The sequence below is a fragment of the Drosophila bipectinata genome, chromosome 3R, assembly GCF_030179905.1.
Source record: "Drosophila bipectinata strain 14024-0381.07 chromosome 3R, DbipHiC1v2, whole genome shotgun sequence".
In the NCBI taxonomy this organism is placed as follows: Eukaryota; Metazoa; Arthropoda; class Insecta; order Diptera; family Drosophilidae; genus Drosophila; species Drosophila bipectinata.
In genome coordinates, this window is record NC_091739.1 from 20,678,079 (window position 1) to 20,704,429 (window position 26,351).

The 26,351-nt window shown below is 48.6% G+C and overlaps 3 protein-coding genes across 13 annotated transcripts in view; 2 read left to right on the forward strand and 1 right to left on the reverse strand.

Annotated features, from left to right (window-relative positions):
• Positions 1 to 994: 994 nt before the first annotated feature.
• Positions 995 to 11,950, forward strand: cwo (transcription factor cwo). Of its 2 annotated transcripts, XM_017245170.3 has the most exons (4): positions 995 to 2,234; positions 7,675 to 7,798; positions 8,252 to 8,573; positions 9,013 to 11,950. In XM_017245170.3, exons 1-4 carry the CDS (start codon positions 2,176 to 2,178, stop codon positions 10,581 to 10,583), a joined length of 2,076 nt encoding a protein of 691 aa, XP_017100659.2. In that variant the 5' UTR covers positions 995 to 2,175; the 3' UTR covers positions 10,584 to 11,950. The 2 variants fall into 2 exon arrangements, with proteins under 2 accessions (XP_017100659.2, XP_070138360.1); XM_070282259.1 differs by lacking the exons at positions 995 to 2,234; positions 7,675 to 7,798; positions 8,252 to 8,573 and adding an exon at positions 8,645 to 8,929.
• Positions 11,951 to 12,967: 1,017 nt separating this feature from the next.
• Positions 12,968 to 17,168, forward strand: LOC108127641 (solute carrier family 23 member 2). Its single transcript, XM_017244814.3, has 4 exons — positions 12,968 to 13,126; positions 14,740 to 15,341; positions 15,395 to 15,911; positions 16,139 to 17,168. The coding sequence occupies exons 1-4, from the start codon at positions 13,094 to 13,096 to the stop codon at positions 16,688 to 16,690; spliced, it is 1,704 nt and encodes a 567-aa protein (XP_017100303.2). The 5' UTR covers positions 12,968 to 13,093; the 3' UTR covers positions 16,691 to 17,168.
• A 108-nt stretch (positions 17,169 to 17,276) lies between these two features.
• Nuak (Nuak family kinase 1) overlaps positions 17,277 to 26,351 on the reverse strand; it is a 38,043-nt gene continuing 28,968 nt past the window's right edge. For 3 of the 10 annotated variants that reach the window (XM_017244774.3, XM_017244749.3, XM_017244755.3), the window contains 5 exons: positions 26,181 to 26,323; positions 25,762 to 25,818; positions 25,263 to 25,387; positions 17,821 to 21,868; positions 17,277 to 17,765 (listed from right to left, as the gene is read on the reverse strand). In XM_017244774.3, the coding sequence (XP_017100263.2) occupies positions 17,711 to 17,765; positions 17,821 to 21,868; positions 25,263 to 25,387; positions 25,762 to 25,818; positions 26,181 to 26,323 (4,428 nt within the window). In that variant the 3' untranslated portion in view covers positions 17,277 to 17,710. Of the gene's footprint in view, positions 17,766 to 17,820; positions 21,869 to 22,207; positions 23,118 to 23,403; positions 24,496 to 25,262; positions 25,388 to 25,761; positions 25,819 to 26,180; positions 26,324 to 26,351 lie in introns of those variants that run through there. The other 7 variants (XM_017244769.3, XM_017244783.3, XM_017244799.3 and 4 more) reach the window with 5 other exon arrangements.

Genomic DNA, 26,351 nt, shown 5'->3' on the forward strand with positions numbered 1-26,351 from the left:
CGTATGATTATTATTTCGTTTATTAAAATACATACATACATACATACAGCCGCCATACATGTTGCTCGCTGAGCGAGTCGATGTGGCTGTGTGCGTGCCGATTGTTGTTGCCAAGTGCTGCTTATCAGCCAGGCTCTCGCGACTCTCTCGCTCGCTTACATTTCGCTCTCAGCCGCCGCCCATTTCGCTTTGGAATTTGTCACGTTCACGTGTTTTATTGTATGCCGTCGTTGACTGTTTTTCGTGTTATTGTTGTTGCGGTTCGCCTTGAGCTTCTGCGTCGTTATTTTTCATATTTTTTTCTATAATGTTTTCGTTTTTCGTGCAGACGCAATGGAATATCATTGTAACGGGACTTGGGGGCTCATTCTCTCGCAAAAGAGTTTGTGTTTTTGGGTGCACTTGAGAACATATGGTGCACCTATTCGCAGCAAACTGCCTGTCTAAGTGCTCATTAATATAATTCACACGCAACTAATTTATGCCTGCAACAACAGAGACAATGGGCAGCCAGAGAAGCTGCGGTTGTGTAAGTGCCGTGAATTGTACAAGTAGTCTAGTCATCCAGCCCCCAACTATCAGAGGCACAGTGGTGTCAACTAGCAGTCTTTATTTCCAGTAAACAACCCAGAAAACAACATTTGTAGGCCCACATGGCGAATGCGTGATATGAACACCAATTACTCATACGCACTGTTCGCCACGTATGTGCATTTTGAGTGTTAACCAACACTGTTTCAAATACTGCTTCCAAACTTAAACAAACAAGCAAACATTTAAATAGATTAAGCCAATTGCCTCGGAATCCCCCTCGGGACAGTAAAATTCGCTGGGGGCTTGGGAGCTCGTCCCACTGTACCAATCACGTTCGCAGCCCACAAAATGCGATAACTCGCTCTCACACACACACACACATGTTGCCTGCCGTGCACGTCATCAATCGGCTCTCACTGACGACCAGTCGGCTCTTTTGGGGTCTCGTGCGGCGGGCCGAGGCTCCGTTCATTCATTTCGTTTCTGTCTTTTGTCGCGAGCAGGCGTGTTTCGAGCGGACTTCACTCCACGGGCAGTGACAGTGCAAAGGGGCGATCCAAACAGCTTTTGGCTAAAAAAAAAAAGGGGAGAGCAAATATAAAAAAAAAACAGCAAAATTAGCTGGCCCCTCCAGCCGTCCAGCCATACGAAAGTGCTTTAATAGTGAAACACGCATACGCACACACACACACACACGCAGTCGAAAACGTTCGCACGTTCGCCCATCTTTCATATGTATCTGTGTGGCGGTGCTGCTGGTAAAATTCCACTGTGAGACGAAAGGAAGTTATTGTTGCTGTTGCTGTTCTGTGTATTATTAAAACAAATAAATTTCATAAAAAAGCTGAAAACGTGTAAACAGCAGCCGAATAAAAAGCCAACAAACAAAAAAAGAAGTGCCGCGCCATCACGTTTTTCGACATTATTTGTTTTCTTTGTTTTTCGTGCAGCGTTTTCGCACTCGCAGTCGCTCTCGCTCGCTCCAACAAGTGCACTTTAATTGAAGTCCCAAAATAGATTTGTGGCTGCTGCTGCTAGCTATTAAAATATAAAAAAAAAAAAAACAAGCCAAGGAGAAAATAACTCGTCGCCGTCGGCCCGTCGTTATCGCTATCGTTATCGCCGCACACACACGCAGACCAATACCAATACCAATACAGGGCTGATAAGCGAAAAGAGTAAACAGCCACAGAGTTATCAGTATAATTCCACTCGTTCCAACATAAACATATAAACACCCTCCGAAATGCCATTCTGAAACCCGGTACTAACAAGTGCAACAACCAAGTGTGATACCAAGAAACCACCAAGTACCTACAATTCAGCTGGAAGCCAGGGAGCCAGAAGAGCACTTCGCCGGAACCGAACCAATTCGCCGCGTCGGACAACCAACCAACCTGTTTGCTCAGCCATCATATCGCCCCGGCGTTTGTCTTCCTGAATTTTCTGGCGTGACGTGAGGAGCGAACCACTTCCACCATTCCACCGCAATTGCAACTGCTCCAGCCAGCGACGACGTCGACCCAGTCACAGTTCCCCCAAGTCACAATCCCCCACAGCGGATACCAGGGCGCCACCGGCAGCGGGGAGAGGAGTGGGAGTGGGAGTGGGAGCGGGAGCGGATCGGGGAGCACCATCAAAATGGAGCCCTACTGGAGCGAGGCGAACGGCCACGCCGCACATCCGGTTAAGTATGAGAGGTAGGTATAAAGAGGCCCAAGACCCGACCAGTGCCAAGAAATCAAAGTCAAAGTCGAAGCCAAAACTTAAGACTCACTTTCACCTGTGCGCGTTACCTTAGTTTAAGCACACAGAGAGAAAATATTACGAAATGATATTGCAAATCTACAGATATTTTAAAAAACTATAGTGTGTACATTTGTGATGTCTTCTCTCTGTTAGTTAGTGGCTCTAGAATAGAAGTACTACGTAGATACCGTAAGCCTTTCTATCACTGCTCCCACCGTGCTGGCCAGGATCGGGTGTGGATCTCTTTTGGATCTCATGTGTGGGCCGCGTATTTTTAGCCGCCGAGCTAGATAGCCGTCCTGCATTCGCAAAACAAACGCGAGAATCGGGCGCACAAAACGTGGGCAGTCCGCTGTCCGCCGTCCGCCGTCCACTGTCCACTGTCCGCCATTCGCTATTCTTAGCCGGAATATAGATGCTATAGTCGGTCGGCAGTATTTTTCATCTTTATTTTTTGTGTGTTTGGCGAGCAGAAGCCACAGCCAACGCCAGAACCTCAACCAAAACAAAACGTGATCTTCCCGGGTGCTGCCCTCCTCCCGGATCCCCGCAGTGGACTCGTTTTTTTGAACTTGAATTTAATTGAAACGTGCTGAAACATGCTCGCTGCTAGTGTGCCCAGAGTGGCGGTAAATAATTTAAGCCGAGTGCTCGTTCCAGCCCGTTAAATGTCAACGGCCAAAACGTGGCTATAAATATCTGGAGGGGAGTGCTTCACGTGTCTGTGTTGCTGCCTCGGGGGTGACGGAGGAGTGGGCGGCTCTCCGTGTCCTTTTGAAGGTCAACAAGTTTTGTGTTGTGGCACCGCCCACCGCCCAACGCCCACCACCTACCGCCAATGTTGTTTCCGTTTCTGTGCCTTTTGATTGAGCATTATATTTGGCTATTTTGGTATTCGGTGACCACCACCCGAGCTCCTGGGAGCGTTCTCCTCTATAAATACCCAAGGGCTAATCGAATGACCCGCTCATCAAATATGCAGCCCCCCTTGATTGGCCTCGGCATGGTTTTCATTTCGTTTCGGGTTTTTTCCAGCTCGGATTGGTTTTTTGGGGGGGAAAGTTACATCGACTGAATGGATATGATTACGCATACGTCACGTGTTCCGCTTTAATTATATGTCTAGCCGCGCTAATGAACTGAAACAACCGTAAACCAACGGAGTAGTTTAAAATCGTTTAGGTTTCGGCCTCAAAAAAATAATCTCTGCACGCGTGATAGGAAAAAAACAAACATTATAAATAATAGAATTCGGGTGCTCCTGCGGTGGGCTTCTTATCAAGTGCCACTCGCGGGTAAACACGCGTCCCCGTCTCGCCTCAAGTGTTTATAATTTGCATTACGGGCTGCCATCTTAATCAGCTCCGGAGGAGGAGCTCCATCGTGAAAAACAAGAGACCGAGCGATAAGCAAACACGCGATAAAGCGCCGAGCGGGCGTGACGCACAAAATGTATCTAAAACACACATGTGTATCCACAAGATAGTGCCCGTGTCCAGCGTGTCAAGCGTCAGTGAGATCTCGGGTTTGTTGCACGACGAGACAGTTGCTAAGCCCTCCGGGGAGGAAAAACAAACAGCCCACTCCCAGAAACGCTTCCATACGCAGCTGTCTCTCGTTGTTTTCGATTTCGGGATCTTGTCAACGGCGCATCCACCATTATGAGCTCCACCATTCCATGAGAAGACACCCAGGACCTGAATCTGCATGAGAACTCTGAGAAAAGTGTGTTTGTTTGCTGGCTACGTCTGTGTTACAAGGAGGTCCTCCCAAGGGGCCTCCCTGTAGGCTTGCAACTCACAGATGTTCAGCAAGACAACACGTCAAAGCAAACAGCAGGAGGACTACTCCCCCAAAGTGACTCCCATCCCAAGCAGTGGATACTCCACTCCAAAATATAAACAGTAACTAATATGTATTATTTAAGGTGAACTATATCTTGTTTACGCTGCGCGGTATAAATAGCCTCGGAAAGTGTTATAAATTATATGAGCGGATATATATCCGCCGATGCTCGCGACGGTTCTGATGACGGTCCTCCGTTCTCGATCTCGATCCGATCCGCTCGTCCGTTGATCTTATCGTCGCGATTCCACGTCGTCCATTGGCATTTGAGGTACCGGCACGTAGACACGTTCACGTTTTCTTGGGGTTACTTCTCCGGCTGCCAGGCTGACTGACCCCTCATCCAGGCCCCTGTCAGACCCCCTCTCATCGAGCAGATCTTGTGAAACTCATGCAGTATTCACGAATGTTTGCGATTGCGGTGATTAATGCACTGGCCCGCTTGTGTTCGCCTGTGACTCATGACACGGTGCATCGACTAGATGGATGCGAGTGTCTTTTGACCCAGTTATGCCGAACGGCGAGTGCGGTCATTATTTTAGTCGAGTTCCATGGATGTGGGAGGCCAGATACGCGTTGGAATCCGGGCCGAACGTGGGAGCAGTTCCCAGTTCAGAAACAGAACTTCCTTCTGGTTCTGAAACCTCCACCGCAATTGGCCTTTGTGTATCTGTATCTGTATCTGTATCTGAAATTCAGATATTCTGTATCTGTTTATAGTGCGGTTTTTCGCTTAGACAGCACGCCAGAGAGCCATTTGTCGGGGATTGTTGCCCTCGCCAGGCCCCAATTCCATGGCATGCTCGCCTCCAGACCCCCAAAACTGTTGCCAAGCAACCCATCCGGCACGTGCACACGTTTGTAGTGGTGCTGCCATAAACATTTTATCGAATCGGCTCGAATTGCGCCTCTGCAGCACTTTGTGGGCCAAACTTTAGTGGTCTTTGCACTTTGGCCGAATGCGATTATATCACGTGCCAGGTCGCTCTGGAAAGCTGGGGGCCATCACGTGAGCCAGATCACCTGCTCCTCGCTAGTCTCAGCGATGCGCCCCACTGCAGTTTCCGTCGTAATTGGCGCTAATCTAGCCTCCCATGTTCGTGATTTATCTTATCAGCGATGTGGTTAGCGCCAAGGTCGTTCCACCAGGCGAGAGCGGCCACACCCACTTCACTAATTAGACAGCATCTCCGCTAGTCGTTCCACTTGTTCTGATTTAGTGCCCCGCTCTCCCATTAGCCCGGAGATTTCACAATTCTAGACGCGCATTTCCATTGCCCAATGTCGATATGGAAATTTTTGTGACACAGATCGCCGCGGCGGTGGAAACTTGTGGCATTGAATGACTCGACTGTCCGCAGTAGGCATCCGAGTTGTGTAAATCAATACACGGCGAGAAACGGCCGCGAAATGGGCCATCAATCGGGGGGTTTTCCACTAAAGATTAGGAATATTTTGATTACAAATGGAAGACTGCCTCTTTTTTCTCTCTGTGCACCATGTGGGCATTGTTATGCTGTTAGCGAAGCTGCCATGAATCACTGCCGAGTGTGAGTCAACAGGGAGCGACACCATCCGTCGATTGAGCTTCGATTTTCGGCCAGATCTTACAGTATGACTGCCAGACCCACTGACGTCTTTGGAGGCTTATGTAAAGGAGGGGCTGTTGGGTTTTCCAGTCGAACCGCCCAGAACGAGTTGTTTTCAGCTACATATCAATGGGCTGTTTCACTATTATTGGCACTCGAGGTGACCAGCCGGCCCGTCACGTGTTGCCGCAATCTAATCTTAAAGTTTAACCACCTCCGATAAGTGCAGGAAATGGGGGACAGAGGCCTGGAATGCTCCAACAGGAGGCCGTGGAAAGTATTGTATTTGTGGAGAGCGTGTGCAAACAGACATTATAAATTACTGCCCACCCCAGCCAGCCCGTGGGGTAATTATCGCCGATTCATGCGTACACAAACGTGCCAGAGGCGCACTTGGGGTATGTACTGTCCATGCCTTTGGCAGCCCACTGGCGACTGATCGGCGGAACTGTCGTCATCGCAGGGTTGGCGCTGGTGGCGGAGACTACCTGTAGATTCGCTATTTGTGTGCCAATTACTTAATAGTGCGACGACAAACAAAAAGCAGAAACGTAAACACAAACGTAAGCCGTCCGAGGGGCATCTTGCCAACCAGCCAGCTAGTTGGAGGTAGTTGGTCCGATTCTCTCATGAATCAAGCGAGTGATTCTTGAGTTCCCCGACTGACGTTATTTATGTGCTCTGTGCACTTTGTTCCTCGAACCGTGGTGTAAGCGGAGTACATGCCTTGTTCACGGGAACGCGGATAGGTAATAGAAACTACTGCTCTCTAAACACAGATTCTGGAGCTGGGTCTGCCACCAAAGCTACCTGCGCCTATGCTTCCAAGGCATCTTGTTTGCATTACTCATACGCAGTGCTGGCTGTGGCGATAATTGGCCATGGTTTACAAATCGAATTCAGTAAATTGTGCTAACCGCCGAGATGAAAACAAGTTGCTGACGCCTTTTTTCTGGCCGGGGAAGGGGGCGGGGTCGGTCCGATAAACAAGTTCTAGGCGCCAGGGACTGGTGCGTTCTGGTATCGCTGGTCATATACCAGGGTAAGCTATGTGGTATATATGGCTTGTTTGTTGTCGCCGCTTATCGCCCGAAAACCATGACACTTGTTATTGTTTCTGCTGTTATTTTGGTTTGGTCTTCTAGCGCTTTCTGGCCCGATCGCAGGGCCAGTGGTTTGTTTTGGTTAGAGAAATTGGCATTCAATGAGCTTCGAAGACCGACGTGTGGGCCGACGTCTGCCTCTGTGGCGCTTGGCAACCAATATTTTTGCTCGGCTGTTTGCCGTTTGCGTTATTATTTGATTTTAATACATTTTTTGGCACATGGCTATAAAAACGTGTATTCTAAAATTAGACACTCCCTTGCGTATGGAGAATGTGGCCGAAAACGTGTGGGGGCTGTGCCCGTAATGAGAAATAGGAGACCCGTTCGAGATCCACACCCCATCCGGTAGCTTTGGTAGGCAAGGACGTAGCTTTAAGGACCGTACTTTAAGGCATTTTCACCCGTTATACCAAACCGCTCGTTTGATTTTAGCCATCGGCCACTTTGGGGAGAGCTACTAACCGAGGCGGCGACCGAGGCGTCACTGAATTCTAACCGAATTGGCTAAAAAAAACATCATTTAATCCTTTTTGTTTTCTCTCTACCATTTCAGCCATCGTGTCTGAATATATATTTGATAACTAACTATTAATACTAGCCACTAAGTAGACTAAGTCACTACGCCTAAGTAAGGTTAAGTTATGATGCGCCTAATAAATGCATTACTAAAAAAAAAAAAAAAACAATCTGAGCAACAAATTAGATGAAAAATAAAATAAAAAAACCAAAAACAAAAAACAAATACAAAAAATATTCAAATAATACACAAAATATTTTGAACAAGATTTGGACTTATCGTGTTTCTTTATCCTTCCTTCTCACTTCTTTTTGCATATCGAAACGCATTATAGCGAAGCAGCTGTCTCCAGTTTTCCTTATTGCACAGAATCTAGTTTAAATTTTTCAACATCCGCCACGGCATACAGCGAGGACGATGCTGAATATGCCACCGGAAGACGTAATAAAACATCGAGGGTAAATATTAACATTTTAGAGCGACCCAAAAAATCGCGAAAGCACATTTCTGAAACTCTGAACTCTGAAATTCGAATAAATCGAAAGCAGTATCACTGTAAGGCAGTAACACTGAGACAAGATCAAAGGATCAAAAGAGCTTAAGAGCAGCGCCTGGAGGGTCACACAACCAAACCACAACCAAAATCCACCACCCACACACGTGCCATACGAATTCGACCTTGAGGCCGATAGCCGCCACTAGCCGCAACGACGCAGCCGCCACTTTTGACCCTTTTTTATTGTTAGCCAAAAAATTAAAAATAAAAAATAAAAACAAAATTAGAAAAAATAAAGAAAAATCAAAAAAAAAAGATATGGAACAATCATTTAGGTCAGGGGTCTGCCCACTCTATAACCCTAGATCTAATCACTGACATAGTCACTAATTACGAGTATGTTTCGACCCCACAGCAAGACCCACTCTCCCACCGAATCATCGAGAAGAGGCGCCGCGACCGGATGAACTCCTGCCTGGCGGACCTCTCCCGGCTCATCCCGCCCCAGTATCAGCGCAAGGGGCGCGGCCGCATCGAGAAGACCGAGATCATCGAGATGGCCATCCGGCACCTGAAGCACCTGCAGAGCGAGTGCCAGCAGAAGGAGAGCGACTACCGCAGCGGCTACATGGACTGTATGAAGGAGGCGGCCAAGTTCCTCTACGACATCCACATGCAGGACTTCTGCCACCGCCTCCTGGGCCGCCTCCAGGAGCACATCGACGAGATGTTCAAGAGTGAGTGTGCCGCATCAAGTGGGTGGGTGGATCGACTTGTGGGATAGGTGCCTCAAATATTTAGATTTGTTCGAGGCAGCACCCGCTGCAGTAGTTGCTACAGTAGCCTTGTTTCTTAGGTCACTTTGAAACAGAGAGAGTTGCCGGAGAGTTTTCCTCCTTCCCAGAATTACTTCCCAGAATTACGATGAATTTTTTCACAAGAAAGGGAAAGTTCAATATCCTCAAGTATTTCGATTCCATAGACGAGGTCTATGTGCAGTGCAAGGCATGCGGCCGAAACCTCAAGAGGGAGAGGTCCTACAACCTAAAGAAGCACTTGTCGCAGGTGCACAGGGTCTGTGCCGACTGCAAAGGTTCACTCCAGTTCCCCAATCCGATCCGCCCGTTGTAAGATCTCTAAGCCCAACTTACTAACTTCCTCCTTTCTCATCCGCAGCCGACTGCTACAAATCGACCCGCAGCTGCCACATGCCGGACAATGTGAGCGCCTCCAGTGGCAGTCCCCACCAGGCGTACCACCCGCCGCTGTGCCACCTGCGGGACATGCTAGGAGCCGCCTCGGCCTCGGACGTGGAGCACAGCCAGGACCACAACGACGTCAAGGACCTGAGCTTCCGCAACCACCTCAACCAGCTGCAGAGGAGTCAGGCGGCGGCAGCAGTGGCCGCAGCAGCCGCAGTGGCTGCCACAGCCAATGGGGGCTCTCCAGTGGCGAGCGGGGCGTTGGACAAAATGCCAATGACTAACGGAGGCTCTTCCGGTGGAGGAGCAGCCGATAATCTGCCGAGCAACTCCGCGGCCAACGGGGCTCCTGGCGCTCCCAATGGAAACAGCAACGGGAGCAGTGGCGCCAGCAGCAGCAGCAACGCTGCCAGTTCCACAACCCCAGCAGCCCCCGCTTCCACTTCCAAGGCCACGCCACTGGCCGCCCACCAGCAACCCCACCAGGCCCCGGTGATCACCTCGACTGCCCCGCACCACCACCACCTCCACACCCAAGACAGCAGCCACCACGACTTCGAGTCCTCGCGGGAGCCCATTCTGCACACAGACACCTCCAACATGCACTCGCCGCCCCCGCGGGACCTGCTCCTGCAACAGCACCCCCACCTGGCCCACAGCCACCACACCCAGGACAGCCTGTTGTCGGTGAGGATGCGCAACTACTCGGAGTCCTCGCACGAGGTGGAGCACAACAACAACTACAAGTACAAAAACCACATCAAGGAGCGGTTCGTGCACGAGCTGCACGACGAGGAGACGAGCAGCGAGCACTGTCCCGTGGCACCACACCTGCAAAGCGACCATTCCCACATGCAGGCTCTGTCGGAGCACTCCAAGGATGGAACGGAGCCGGAGATCGCACCCATCATAGCCAAGAAGAGGAAGCTGGCGGAGGCGGCGGCAGCGGCGGCCAACGGGGAGATCCCGCTGGAAGTCCACACCGACTCGAGCACCGCCGCTCCTAGGATGGACAAGCCCTCGCCCTCCTCCTTCAACTTCAGCGACCTTAAGGACATCAAGTCGGAGCTGCACAATGGAAACTCCAACTCAAGTCCCCTCATGGCCAAGTTGGCTGCCGGAGCCCAGCTGAGCACGCCGAGCAGCACCACGGCGCCCCTGCCCCCGCGACACTCCTTCACGGTGCCCATCTTCGCGCTCCACGGTCAGGGCAACTACTACGTTCCCCTGAACGTGGACTACAATGCCCTGGTGCCCTTCCTCAACGGGATGGATCTGCTGGAGAAGAGCTACACCAGCATGCCGGTGGTGCACCCGATCAACATCAATGTGAACTTCATGCCCAGCACCCCGTCGGCCTCCCTGCTGGCCGCCGCAGCCGCTGCCGCCGCCGTGGCAGCCGGAAAACAGCAGCAGGCGGTGGTGGCCGTCGGGGGAGCCGGTGTGCCCCTCTCCACGAGCTCGGCAGCTGCCCAGGCAGCCGCGGCCGCCGCCGCCGCAGTGGCCAAGGCCAAGCTGGAGCAGGCCATCAACCAGGGATGGTAAAGTGAGGCGACGGCGTCACTAGATGGAACAACTCTACCTCAGTACTTCTGTGAATAATCATCAAATGATTAATCTCAAAAACAAGAACACTAGAAAAATGATCGTGGGAGGTCCTTGTCCAAGGAGCCCAAGGAGTTTGTTTTCAAATATAATTAGGGTGTTCTGCGTCCAAGTTATTAAATTTTAAAGTAATGTTTGGAGAACATGGTCATGATGATGGATAGGATCCACTTGGATTTAAAAATAATGAACAACTAAACCTGAACTTGTAGTCCAAAACAATGTTTTTTTTTGTTAATTGGCATTTAAATATTAGTATCTATCGGCACCTAAATTGTGTTATAAAATGCCCGGGGATTCCAAAATCTTCTCCACCAAAAAAAAACAGAGACAGCCAGGAGCCGCCTTTAAGGCCAAGCCCCTGAAATTAAATGATTTCCAGTCGATAACTATTTTGAAAGAAGCATAATTGTCTATTATAAACTAAATGAATATAGAAAAAATGTGTAATACGCTGTAGAAGAGCAACAACTACGAGATGCCAAGAGTCAGTCCCACGTAAAAATCTGATGGATTTTAAAAACAAAACTAAATGTGAATTGAATGTATTTTTTAGAGGTTTAACGTTTTTGCAATTTAAATAAGTGTTGTGGTTTCAAATCAGGTAGTCTTTAGCCAAGTGACTCCCATACATATTAACGTGTAAACAAAATATATAAGTAAAGGTATATATATAGTAAACCACTAGTCAGCGAACTTGTACGAAGGCGTGAAAACAAAAACGTGAAAGCGTGAAAAAGTAAAACAAATCAAAAGAAAATATTTTAAATTCTATGTGTAAATACTATTAGTGAGCCAATGCCGTCTGTTTAAGTTTGTATTCTAGTGACAAATTATCTTAAGTTGGTTGGTTGGTTGGCATACAAAACTATTCATAGAAGCAAGGAGAAGAAACCAACAAAACCGAACTCTTTCTTCTGAAAAGCACCACGTTTCATTCTCGAAATACGGTCCCCAATTTAGGAGTAACTGATTACTATTTTTATTATAACATATTATTTACTGCCTAACACCTAAGTTAATTGTTTCTTTGTGTTTTTGTTGATCGAAAAATTGAATTAAAGATCTATCACTACTGTTTCCACCTGTTTCTTAAAAGGAACTCAAATCCGGGAAGGATTTGTGTTCTGTAGACTAAGCTTCGTTGTGGCTAAAACTAAAAGTTGGCACAAAGATTAATATTGATGTTTTATTGGCTCTATTAATGTATACTATGGTTTACTGTACGGTATTGTTAATATACGACTACGTTACTGTTTAAAATATTTTATAAATGTATACAAATGTAATAAAAACTTTAAAAATTATGTGGCTTTATACTTTAAGCATTGTGGTGGGGGGTCATTCCACCTTCACTTTTCTGGTTTTGTTTCCTGCTGGTTTCCTGATCTCAGTTCTCCTTTGCTAAAGATAAATTTTGATTCACTTAAGATCCAGGGCACTATTGGGGCTTTTTTGTGCCAGGTCTTGGGACCTACACTTTTTCCATATCTGCCAGATAAAAAATCGAAAAGTACTTCTGTATAATCTAATTTACAAACCTCTCAGGAGTTTTTGATTAAGAACGAAGAAAACTTCATTTCTTAATATACTTCAAATACTTTAATACTTCAAAATATTATAAATCGGGTGAAAATGTTGGTACATATGCAACAATTTTTCAAGTTTAAGGTCAACAGAAAAAAATATATTTTTAATATAAGACATCCGATTTATAACTGGCAAGAAAAGGATCCCCTTAAAAGAATGGGGGATCCTGTGGAAGTACATCGAGTTTTTCAGTGAATATTTTATTTATTTAGCAGACGATTCAAAAACGGAATAATACTTAAAGGTCTGAGTGTCGAGCCGCTTCAATTTGCATCAAAAATTAAAGAAATTCAAGCAACGAAATTTTGGCTCAATTTTTGGCTACGTTTACTATTTAAAAAATGCGACACATTTTTTAAAAATTATTTGGTGGCCAAATCGCAAAGTTTTCAAGCATGCAGCCTAACAGTCCAGTTCTTTGAAACTAGTTCCACAATATACTGGTTCACTTTACTGATTCACGCTTGGTATTTTTCGCGGCATTTAATTTTGAATTTGAAGCGCAAGTAAGCATGTTACCTTTTGAGAAAACTTTCATTTTTATTGGTGTACATTGTACAATATAGTTTAACAAAAACTATGTGTGATATACAGATGTAGCTTTTATTGAGAGAACCCGTAAATTGAATTGATGCTGCCAGTTGTTCTTCATTAGAAGGCATGGCACTCTCCAAGAGCTTTCCGATTGAACTGCCGGCGAGTCGAGGCAAATTCGACAGCTGGGTGATATGTGTACATCTTGCCATTGAGTCGCGGGACTTTGGTGAGATCGGTTGTCGTGTCGGCGGTGTTCCTCGAGAGTTTTATCGTCGTTGCCTAAATTGTTTTATGGGGGATATAAACTGGGAGCTGGTCGGATCATGGAGCTAAACAGTGTTACCTTGGAAGAGGGCGTAAGTTTCGGGCCTCCACGCATATCTAATTTAAGGGGCTTCATATATCGGCATGGGTTTATGTAAGAGAAGTGCACCCAGCGGACTAGCATAATTTCTGTCTGTCGATGTTCCTTCTATTCCTGTGTATTTTTTTATCTGCTCTCGCTGCAGTTAAAGCTTAATTGTTGTTTATTTGCCAATTACATTTCTTTTCACATTCGACGGGTGAATCCGGAAAGATAACACCCCCCAATTAACAGTTCGATCTCAAGTATATTGCCATTTGTCAAGGCAGTGGATAGGTGCCTGCGACTGCAATGTGTTATATGCATTTATGCGCCAAACCTTTCAGTCAACAATGCTGGGCATCGACAGCCCAACGATTTATTAACTGTCCAGTTAATCAGATACTAATTTATGGTCTGATTAAAATCGTCGAGATCCCAGCTTTGGTCGATTGTGGCGCTGATACTCACGCCCAATTAATCATGATCGGCGATCCGAGCCGTCGCTCAAACTGGGCTTAGGTTAGGCACTCCTGCCCGGCCATAAAGTTATGGAGATTAATTCAAAATGTAATTGCAAGCCTCATAAATAAAACAATGCATTTTCCGCACACTGCAATTACACAATATAAAGTCGGAATATCTTTATACGCCCGATACTAAAAAGTTACTCATTAACATAAGTAAATACGAATTTGCATTAATAAAAAAATAATTACACTTCGCAGCCATCGCTGGAGACTCTATAGGTTCTAATTTACAACCTTCGGGTAATTAATCAGGGGACTGGAGACTAACAAGTATTTGGTTTTCATAGCACAGGCTATGTTGCACTTATGCTTATCCACTTAAAAATTATCCACTTTGGATTTTTGTCAAATTTTCTGGACGGCCCTCTTCCAAAATCCTAAAAATGCGTGGACGGCCCATATGAGACACTGCGAAGACTATATCTTGGCCAATAATCATCCGATTCTCAAACGGAGTGTTTTATTCGGTTTGTAGATCGATTCTCCGTAAATCTGCATCAAAATCTGGATACAACTTATTTTTCAGATTTTTTGTCAAATTTTCTGGAGGGGTCCCCTCCAAAATCCTGAAAAATGCATGGGCGGCCCATATGACGCACTGCGAAGGCCATATCTTGGCCAATAATCATCCGATTCTCAAACGGAATGTTTTATTCTGTTTCAAGATCGATTCTCTGTAAATCTGCATCAAAATCTAGATACAAATTATTTATTAGATTTTTTTTCAAATTTTCTGGGGGGTCCCCTCCAAAATCCTGAAAAATGCATGACGGCCCATATGACGCACTGCGAAGGCTATATCTTGGCCAATAATCATCCGATTCTGAAACGGAATGTTTTATTCGGTTTGTAGATCGATTATCCGTAAATCTGCATGAAAATCTGGATACAAATTATTTTTCAGATTTTTTGTCAAATTTTCTGGGGGGTCCCCTCCAAAATCCTGAAAAATGCATGGACGGCCCATATGACGCACTGCGAAGGCTATATCTTGGCCAATAGTCATCCGATTCTCAAACGGATTGTTTTATTCGGTTTCGAGATCGATTCTCCGTAAATCTTTATTAAAATCTGACCTAATTTTTACGATTCCCAGGCTGGTGCCCCAAAAACCCACACTGAGCCGAAGGAAAAGTCCAACCCCCAACTGCTGTACGCCATCAATGACAATCCGCCATGGTACCTGAGCATCTTTCTGGCCTTCCAGCATTACCTGACTATGATCGGAGCCATTGTCTCCATCCCGTTTATCCTGACGCCGGCGCTGTGCATGTCGGATGAGGACGCCAATCGGGGCATCATCATATCCACCATGATCTTCGTGACAGGCATCGTGACCTACTTTCAGGCCACCTGGGGCGTCCGATTGCCCATTGTCCAGGGCGGTACTATCTCTTTTCTGGTTCCGACCCTGGCCATTTTGGCCCTTCCGCAGTGGAAGTGCCCAGACCAGTCTGTGATGGATGCAATGGATGACGTGGAGCGCGAGGAACTGTGGCAGGTACGCATGCGGGAGCTCTCCGGCGCCATTGCCGTGTCCGCTATGGTGCAGGTAATCCTTGGATACACTGGACTTGTGGGCAAGATCCTTAAGTATGTGACCCCGCTGACCATTGTGCCTACTGTTTCGCTGGTGGGACTCACCTTGTTCGAGCACGCCGCGGACACTGCCTCCAAGCACTGGGGCATCGCCGTCGGGTAAGATCCGTGGGGCAAAGAAAGAAAGGCACTAACTCGGTTTTTCCACACAGCACCACTGGCATGCTGACCCTCTTCTCGCAGATCATGTCCAATGTTTCGGTCCCTGTGCCGGCTTACCGCAAGGGCCACGGTCTGGAGGTGAGACAGTTCCAGCTGTTCCGCCTGTTTCCTGTCCTGCTGACCATCATGATCATGTGGGGCTTGTGCGGAATACTCACGGCTACCGACGTCTTTCCACCCTCTCATCCCTCCCGAACAGACGTGCGCCTCAATGTTCTGACCAGCGCCAAGTGGTTCTACATTCCGTATCCGGGTCAGTTTGGATGGCCGTCGGTCACGCTGTCCGGAGTGCTCGGTATGTTGGCCGGCGTGCTGGCCTGCACCGTGGAGTCGCTGAGCTACTATCCCACAGTCTCCCAGATGTCCGGCGCCCACTCGCCACCACTGCACGCGATCAACCGGGGCATTGGCACCGAGGGGTTGGGCACAGTCCTGGCCGGTCTGTGGGGAGCGGGCAACGGAACCAACACTTTTGGAGAGAACGTGGGCGCCATCGGGGTGACCAAGGTAAGATGTAATCTTAGCTGCAATGCTAATCGCGATTATTCATTATTCACCTTTAACTATAGTTAAGTTTTCTGTCTCAATATTTAATGGTTGTCGGCTGTTGGACAGTTTTAAATAAATTCACCCGTCATAATTACAAAAAAAAAGAACATTATTCAATCATTCAATTGGCAACAAACTCTCTCGTACTCTTGGAAACTAACTAAATTAATGGAAATATTTTACAGATTGGATCTCGACGAGTCATTCAGTGGGCTGCCCTAATCATGGTGCTGCAGGGCGTGATCGGAAAGTTCGGAGCCATCTTCATCCTGATTCCGGACTCGGTGGTGGGCGGCATATTCTGCGTCATGTTCGGAATGATTATAGCCTTCGGGCTGTCGACCCTGCAATACGTGGACTTGCGATCCGCCAGGAATCTGTACATCCTGGGGCTCTCCATCTTCTTCCCCATGGTGCTGTGCCGCTGGATGCAGCAGAATCCGGGAGCCATAGACACTGGTAACACAACCGTGGACTCCACGCTGTCGGTGCTTCTGGGAACCACCATTCTTGTGGGCGGAGTCCTGGGCTGTCTGTTGGACAACCTGATCCCTGGAACGCCGGAGGAGCGAGGTCTCATTCAGTGGGCCAAGGAGATGCCCCTGGGGGAAGACAACATCAACGATGGCACCGCCACCGACTTTGACTTCCCCTACGGAATGGAGACCATTCGTCGCTGGAAGTGGACCTACTACGTGCCATTCATGCCCACCTACAAGCTCCAGAAACAGAGCTAATCCTGGGAGGAGAAAACAGAAGCCGAATAAATTGTGATTCAATTTTGTATTTATTCTCAGAAAACGCTTCACGCTTTCCCGTCTAGTTACAGTTTGAACTCGAATTGTGTATCTACCCAAAAACTTTAACGTACTACTTATGTTCCGAGTTGTGTTTTACGTTTCCCGATCCATTTAGTTCCTTTTTAAATTCGCTTATTGTTGTGCTACGATTACTAACTCTCCCTCTAACTCTAACTCCTTCGCTCACAATTCGCATATTTTCTATTATTTCGCAATAACATCAATAGTCCTAGCAAACGAAACTTCTACCTACTAGCTCTAAACTCGAAACAATCCCTCATTCAGTTCTGTGTATAATGCAAAAAAATTGTTAAAATTATTATTATTTGAAATTTTAACGCATTTTCGGCGCGAGGTCTCCTGCGGAGCACAAAAATAGCTAGAAAATACATATCCATATACTCGTATAACCATATCTCTGTGAAACACACGTCTGTATTCTCTGGAGCTTTTTCTGCCTCCTATTTCGTCCTTCCATTACCCTCTTACATACTTAAAGTTAAAAAACCAACGTTTTGTGGCTATTTTGGCTAATCTATAACCGCCGGAGGAACCAAGGCACAATTATTTGAAAATCGTATGTATGCATCTGTGGCGCATTCTCGTGGGACGACCTAGCGGACTCATGAGTGGCCTATGCTGAGGCCTTCACTGACCCTGCGCTACCATCGTTTCAATCGCTATAACCTCTACGTATCCGCTATATCGGAACTACAACAAACCTACAACTAGGGGGCAGAGTACATAACTTTGGCTAGTTTCATACAAAAAATATCCAAAATCGCCTAAGTCTAAGAGGTGTGATCCCGGACCAGTCTAGAACTTGTGCTGTTCGGCGTGGTGGTGCTGGTGTCCGGGCTGGATCTGGCTGGGGGCAGACTTCAGTTGCAGCTGGTGGTGCTTTTTCCGTTTGGAGTAGTAGCAGAAGATGCAAAAGCCGTTCTGCGGAGTGGTACATCAAATGTTGGTCGGACTGCGTGTGGCCGAGGAAGTGCGGTAACGGGAACCGGACCTGAGGGTACCAGGGAATTAGCATCTTATGACCGCCAAAGGCTTCCAATACTCACCGTGAAATGCTGGAAGTGTAATCCCTGACCGGGGTGCGAGCCTCGCGTCTCTGGTAGGACCTATCCTCGTCGCTCCTTCTGCTGCTGCTGCTCGTAGTTGGCGGTTCCAGCAGCGACATGGTCCGGTGGTCGTATGGCCTGATGGAGCGTCTCCCTAGGGTTGCGTAGCCGTCCAAGTGGCTGCTCCCTGCGGCACTGCTTCCGCTGGCGGAGCCCGAGGGCAGAGTGCCGTTCAGGGTGTAGGAGGACCTTCGCTTGGGGTTGTAGGTGTTGTAGTAGCCACTCGCGATGGCCCCGGCTCCATTGCTGGGACTTGAGCTGGAGGAGCTCTTGTAGCGCATCGGCACACTGGAAAGGCTGTAGTCGTGCGGCGTTGTCTCGTAGCGTTTGCTGAGAAACGAGGGGGACGTGTTCCGGATATCGTTCAAGCTCTTTCTGGGCTTGCTCGTGGAGGAGGAGTAGTCCATGGTGGAGCGGTAGACAGGAGGCTTCAGTTCAGTGCCCACTGGACTGAGTTTCAGTGGTCTGAAGAACTGCTGGGCAATATCGGGAGAGTGCGCCCTAGGTGGCTCTACGTCTGGGACGTGTCTGGAACGGGTGGAGGCCTGCTCACGGTAGTAGTCCCTCACCGCCGAGGGGCCCACTATGCTGCTGGTTCGCCTCGGTTTCTTCTGCTCGTTGAAGCGGCTGTAAAAGCTGCGCCGTTTGATCCTGTCGATCACACTCTCGTTGGGATCAGAGCTCTCGGAGCAGCGCGTCGGCGAGGACAGGGACGCTCTCGACAGTCTTGACACCGTCGGCGATGGCGTGGCATGCAGCATATAGTTGTCCTCGGAGCAGATAGACCAGTTGTCGAAGTACAGCTCGGGCTCCTCTGTGGGAGACAGGAAGGTCGAAGTGGAGGCGCAATCGTCCTGGTAGCTGCGCGAATCCGAGGAGTAGTTGGCAATGTTCTCGAAGGAGGGCGTCAGCAGGGGGTTGTTCCGGTTGATCTCATGAGCGGAGGAGGTCCTGTAGCCAGAGGTCTGCGAGCTGCAGTTGTTGTTGGTATTCGTCGAGTTGTTGTTGGTGGCGTTCTCCACCGACTGCTGACTGGAGCTGTTGTTGGAGCTGGTGCTCTTCATGGCTCCGGGGTAGGGCGGGAGGTTGGAATAGATGTTCAGTCCGCCGTTTCCATTTATCAGAGCGGGGTTAGTTTTGCTTCCCCGGTAGCTGCTTCCACCACTTCCGGTGGTGGTAGTTGTGGTTGTCGGACCGCTACTAGGAGCTGCACTTGCGGTGGCACTGGCCAGGTCCAGCATCAGACCCTTCCTCTTCTCCTTGTTGCTGGCGGAGGTGGTGTTGGGCGTCGGAGCCTTGTTCTGCTTGCACTCCGGACAGGCGGTGTCGCAGTTGCAGTTCTCCTCACCAGCCGGAGTAGCCTTCGCCTTCTTCACCACGTTCTGGTAAATGGGTGAAGTGGGTAACGAAGCGTCCAAGCGCTGCCCCTGCTCCTCGCGCACTTGCTGCTCAATGTTGCTGGTGGAGCGAGTGCTCCGCACACGCCGCTGCTCGTTGCTCTCCCGGTCGAACCGTCGCAGGAGCCCTCCCAACATCTTGTTCACGGCGCCCCCCTGTTTACCCGGATTCTCCACACACAGCTCCTCTACGCTGGCTGCTCTTTTGGGGCTAGCCCTGCCACTGTTCTGCGACCTGGGTACGGACCGCTCCCTTAAGGACCTCAGGACGCTGTCGAATCGCGAGCGTTTGTCCACCCGTCGGTCATCTGCGCCTCCATGATCCAGCACCCTCTCTTCGCTTCTGTTCACCTTCTCCGGAGAGCTGCGCTGCTCCTCGGGAGACCCTTGCTTCTGGCTGCAGGCTAGAGAAGCTGCGACTCCTACGGATGCTCCTTTCTTGTCCTTGCTCATGGCCGAGTCTCTCAGCTTTTCAAACTTCTGGCCCAACGCGTAGAGCAGACCCTTGCTAGTTTTCTTCTCCGGAGACTTGTCCTTGGCCTTGATCACCGGACTTGACTCTTTGGAGCTGTCCATGGGCGTGCTGGTCGCCGTGGTGGTGGCTGTCGTCGTCGTGGTCGTTGGAGGCGTGCTTGGCGTCACGGGTGTGGGCGGCACGAGCTTAGACTTCTTGGAGACCTTGATGATCTTCTTAATAGTCGCGGGTCGTGAATCACTAGAGGAGGAGCCAGTGTCCTTTATCTCTGCGACAGTAGTCATGGTGCCGGTGGGCGTGGCTGAGAGCGACTTTTCCTCCGATGTGGATTTGGAACTAACGGGAGTGGTCTTCGATGCAGTTGCTTCTGTTATCGTGGGTATGGCCACCCCACTGCGAGTGACCTTGCGCAGCTCCTTGGGGGTGGCCAGTTTGGTGGCCGGGTAGCTTTTTGGCCTCATCAGGCGACTCTCCCGGGGCGCTGCTTCTTGAGATGGGTCAGTGGGAACCCCTCCTCCCAAGGGCAGCTTGCTGGGAAGTTTGCTGGAACGGCTCGGATTCGGAATGGGTTCGGGTAGCTCTGAAGACTTGAGGCTCAAGCCAAGATCCTTCATGGGGTAGGATTTGGGTCGTTTTAGTTTGGTTTCCTTGGGCGCGGCTGAATCATCAGGCTGAGCATCCGTAGCTGGTTTAGTTTCGTCCGTCTTCTTGGTCACTTTCTTGACCTTTCTCACCAAGGTTGTAGTGGTCGAGGTGGTTGATAATTTGACTCCCTCCGGATCATTCGTGAACGTCTCCTTGGGCCTAAGCTTCTTCACTTTCCGCATTGTGGAGGTGTCCTTAGACTTTTCCGCTTCTAGAACAGTCTGCTCCTTTTGGGATCTTACGGCGGAAAGGAGCTGCAGCTCTTGGAGGATCTTGTCCGCCAGCTGATGTTTGTCCAGGTCCGGTTCGAAGTCCCTGGCTCGTGACACACTTCGTTGGCGGGAACTGTTAGTCTTGGCAGGTTCCTGGTTCGCTTCTGCATCTGGAAAGAGTTCCATGCTCTTGTTCCTGGAGTGCCGCATGGATGATCTTGAGGGCCCGGTTTCCAGAGCAGCCTGCTCTGCAACCTGATCCACATTAGGCAGACTGTGCTTGCGGCGCCTAAGATCCTGCAGGGGCTCTTCAGGCTGACGATCCACCGATTTTTCCCTGATCTCCCTCAGCATGCTCTGCGTCTCCCGATCACGGGGATCGTCAAAGAAGTCCGGTCGCAGAAAGCGGGAGATGCGGCGCTGCGAGGAGCGGCCAATCCTCAAGGAGCTGGAGCCCTCCGTTACTGTTATTGGGGCAGAAGGTGGAGGGGACATGCAGCCGCTTGGAGGACGGCCCGCTTGGAGGCCGGTGCTGCTGTAGCGCTTCTCTGCCGCCTCCTTGGGGCCGATCGAAGGGCTCGCGTTGCTGGACTTGCTCAGGTAGGGCGAGTAGTATTTGTACTTGTCGCTGACGTCACTGGTGTAGGTGCTACTGCTGCAGAGCGATGACTTTCCGTAGTCGTCCCGACACACGCTGCTGCTGCGGCTCTTGATCTTGGCTTCCGACTGTCCGGGCGTTCCAAGTTGTCCAAGCTGGCCGCTCTGGGATGGCTGACCCTCAGGCCCCGGGCCATGTGCCTGACTTCGGCTGAGGCTTCTTCTGTAAATGGCGGTGCTGGCGGAGGTCGTCTTCGGTGCATCCATCAGCGAGGACTTGGGAAACTGGAGCTCCTCCGGAGGGTGGTGCTCTTCCGTCGCGTATCCCCGGCCGCTGCTCTGACTGCGCTTGTACACCTTGGGCGTGGAAGCCGAGCTGGGTGCACTGCTGGTCTGAACACTCAGCGTCCGGGAGAGTTTCCTTGCCTGCGTCGGTGGCAACTTGGCCAGAAGCTGCTCCTGGAAGCACTTTGGCAGTCCGGGTGTGATGCTGGAGAGGGTCTCCAAGTCCTTCTTGCTCAGTCGCAGGCGCGAGAGGTCCAGGTCGGCTAGGTCCAAGGGCTCCTCACTGTTCGTGGAGGCTGTGGTGGAGCCGCCAGATCCGGAGACCTTGTCCGAGTGGGCTGGCGCTGAGCTGGGTTTGCTTTTGCCTTGATGGTGACCTGAAGAAGGGATCGAGAAAAGCGGAAACATCTTGAGGGGCTGCTCCAGGACTGGGGATGAGGTTAAGCACAGTGGAAGTAATTAGGACTTACTTGAAGGCCGCGTCCTCCCTACTCCGGACTACTTACATGTCAGCTGGAAAGAACGCCCCAGAGATCTTGAAATTCGCCTTCGTTTTGGCAACCAAAAGAATTCTTTTCCGAGGAAAGGCAATAAAGCGGCAAGCTCTTCAAATCGAACACTTAACAAACTTGCAGGACGAAGGATCACAAGCAGTCCAACAAAAGTTATCAAATCAAAACACAATCGGGATAACACGTGCAGGATACAGGTACGGGTACAACTTTAGTTTATGTTTTATTTATCGATTGGTGTATAAAAATAGTTGATTCGTGTGGAATGTTTTAGTCAATTTATGTTTAGTTTTCAGTTTTAGACTTCAGTTTTTAGTTTTCAGTATTAGGATTCAGTAATTTGCTTTTAGTTTTTAAAAATTAAATTAATAGTATTGCTTAATTAATATGCTTGAAGCTTTGCGCTAATGGAATTCTTGACTGAGGCGTAAGGAGTTCGGGTTGAATGACTTGATACGTTTCTCTTAATAATTAATTTTAAAATCAAAATCACAATAATACAATGTTCTCGATTGCATGTGGAAATGTTTCGTTCTCGTTGCTGCCACAGGATGTGGCAGAAACCCAATAAAATTTCTAGACCAGCTGCAGCTGGCAATTAAAAGTTCAATTAATGTTTTCCTCTCTCGGATCGAGAGAAGTGTTAAGATATATCGATATCGAAGAGTACCAGCCCAGATCGCTGAACCACCAGGACCACCTCAGTGCTTCTGCGGGTTTGTCGCGGCGGTGGTGCGGCCCCTGCAGATGACAGGCGTGGGTGCGGATGCGGATGATATGGCCGGGACTTTGCTGCCGTCGCTAGGGCTGCTCCCGCTGCTGATGATCGCTTGGTTGCCGTTTCTGGTTCTGGTGCTGGCGGGGCCGGAGGCGGAGGTGGTTTTGGTGGTGGTGGTTATGGTTAGCTGCTTTGGAACGCCGCCTACATTGACGGCCACCGTTTTGGCAGTTTTCGTCGTGGCTATCACGGCCGGATGTGGACTGCGGGTGGCGGTGGCGGTGGCGATGGTGGTAGTGGTGTCGGTTGAGACGGTGGGTTGTCTGAACGGACTCTGGTTAATGGTTATAGCATGCTTTGTGGGCGTGGTAGTAGTAGTTAAAGTAATTAAACCAACTGTAAACGAAAGTAAGTGGGAGAAGTGTGTGTAAAACGGCCAATAATAATTCAAAATAATATCTAGTATCGTTATCTTTTGCAGAAACACAACGCACTCGAGGATGAGGTGGTGGTGCGACGCTCTAAGTAACTACGATTTGGTGGATTCTGGTTGGGTTTTGGTGGGTTAGGGTTCTACGTAATGATGATGAACGTTCCGTACTCCGCAGATTAGTTAGCTAAGAGAGTTTCTCGCTTCTGTACAATATCGTATTCAAAGTTTTGGACATTTTTTTTCTTGAGGCTTGAGGCTCCACATTTTCAAAGAAATTGCTCACAATTCAAGATTACTCCGTTCAAGATTCGATTCTTCAAAAAAAGCCCAGAACTCAGAAATTTGTTTTGCTGTTTTAACGTTTTTAATGGAATTAGACATAGTTTTAGTGCCGAGTTAGTGGGTTTCTTTTGCTTAGCTGGTTCTCTTATTTTTAAAACAGCATATGTGAACATAGAAAAGCTTCGGTGCCTCGGGGCGGTGGGTGAGCATGTAGTGTAGGTGTAGGTGGGTGTGGGTGTGCGTGTGGCTTAGTGGTGTTAACAAATTAATTCTTGTACAACACAGATCGGGTTTAATTCAGCAGTTGTTGGCTCAGTTTTAATTTTTTTTGTTTGTAACTAATTAAAAAACATAAAAAGTAGAAGAACTGGGAAACTCAACTCAACTCAACTTCATAAAGTTTTGTTTGTTTTTGAGGGTTAGCTGGTGGTTGTTGTGAGGGATATATATTCAGATATATATATGTATATGTTGGTTTAACGATAGTCAACGTGGTTTGGTAAACTAAAACAAATTCAAGGTAGCGGGGCCATTTGCATAAACTGTACAACAATCAATTACCAAAACGGAACAGTATATAGTGGTTGAAACGATTCTTTTGGTTGCGAAAACAAAGTCTTGGTGGTCGCCCACAAATAAAATAAGAAAAGGCATGGTTTTTGTCTTCCGGCCCTGTTCTGGGACTGTTTCTTTTATTGTCATCTCACTGCAAAATGTATTAAATTGATTAGGTGTTTGGGTTTGGTTTCATTCGCTATAGTTTATTTCACTGCTTGCTGTGTGTCGCTTGATTAACATTAGGTACAATATTTCGGCCAGGTGGGCATCATCTTAGCGATTATCGATACAACATTTGGGTCGGGACTCTTTTTTTCTGTGTCTGATTCTGGTTCTGGTTCGGGTGTGTCATACATAATATATATAAATATTCCTTGAGCTATATATCGGCGCCGGTATACAGAACTTTGAATACGATTCGTAACGCTTATTGACTTAACAAACTTCTCGAGCTTCTTGAGCTTGGCTTCTTCACTACTTCGGGGTATATTTTGTAAGCAACTTTATTTTGACAAAAATTCATCATCATTGCATGGAGTGCAGAACAGAAATTTGAAAGGCAAATCATAAGGGGAGAGGGCAGATATTATAGTAATAAATAGGCGTAGGTTAGGCGGGGGTGGGAGGTCTCTAGTGCGGGTTCGATTGAGCAATAAATAGGTAAGATCGGGGGAGGAAAAGCTTCAGCGGCGTTGGGGTTAATAACAGAAGAATACGCTCTAATATACGTAGATTACAGATATAGATAGACCATTTATAGAGTGAATATAGAGAGAGATTCAAAAATTATGCTATTAAGAACTGTGCGCGCACACAAAACACAAAATCCAAAATTCAAAATTCAATATTTAAAACTAAATGTAGTAGGTTCTCAACGCAAAGGTGTTTTCTCATTGTTTAAGTTGTTTTAAGTATTAATTGGCATTTTCACTTGATAATTACAGTAGACACTAAACGATTAATTATTGTGTGCTGTTTTCTGAATGGGGAACAATAATCGGGCTCAGACTAAGTAGGTCTGTTTCACTGTTTAGCAGACATCAAAACTACTTCGATAGTAAAATAGTATGTTTAGGTATACGGATAGTGTAGATATAAGGTATAGGCGTATTGCGATTATCATTGTTCTTATTTACGAATAGCATACGATGCAGCTCGTTACGTCTACTTGGTTTTGTGTGTGTCTATAGGCGGCGTCTCCTCGTCGCAGGACCTCCGCCGGACACACTACTGATCTAGGAATTTACTCTTTAGTCTGTGATATTCACCTCTTGGCAGGGTGGCCCCGGTGCGCGAAAACATCGACTCCATGTCGCTGCCCAGGTCCCGGGACATGCTGTGCCTCCAGGGAGCGCCCAGTCCGCCGCTGTGGTTGCTGCTGCTGTTCAGGCGGCTGTGGGAGAGAGCGCGGAAGAGATCGGAGCTGGTGAGTCTCGGTATTGATGAGGTCCGGCGGGGACAGCCGAGGGACTTGCACATTACACGGTCACGGCACTGCACACTTACAGGCAACAGTGGGCGGGGCCCAGCCACCTCCGCAGCTGCTCCGTAATGTTCAAGGCCCTCAGGCAGCGATCCCTGCACCTGGAAGCAGTCAAGAATGCGTGGGGGAGAGCTGGTCGGGATGGGTTGTGGTCTGATAGTTCTGATGGACAGTGCGGGGCTTCAAGCTTCTTGACGGCCGCAGTGCGTTCTAAAAGCCAATCCTTGAAGAACGCACCGCCTGCAGAAGTCTGGGACGGTTAGGAGTCCTTTCGGAGTACTTACACTTTCTTCTTCTCAACCGTCTCGCTATACGTGTAACTAACTTGGGACCTAGGCCCACTGGGCGTACGATTAGTTAAGCGCAGGGTGCATTTTAGATTTGGTTTTGGATGGAGTTAGATGGAAGCAGTGGGGCAGCATGTAAGTAAATGGACAACAACAAGTTTGCAGTTAATGTTCGGATGTGGAGAGGATGCGACGAACCCGGGCATCCTTTTCAATCCACAGAAGCCGAGGCAGGAGCGGCTAGCGGCTGCCACGTAATCAAATCAACTCCGACGGAATTTAATGAAATTATTAGCTAGAGTCACGTTTGCATAAGCTGACGAGTGGACCAACTGGCTGGCAATCAACTCTGGCTGCCACTCCAGACTCCCGAGTCCACTCACCACTCGCTGGGGGATGGGGGCGCCACCACTCACCTGGCAAAGGGACTGCCCTGACCCCAGAAGGGACTGTGACTTTGGGCCTGCCGCGAAATGTCCGTCAGCAGGCGACTAGAATGGCTGGGGAATCCGACCGTGAGGTCACTGTTGACATTCAGGCGATTCGTCAGAGCGCGCACCTGAAAATTACAGAAGGGAGCATGAGTT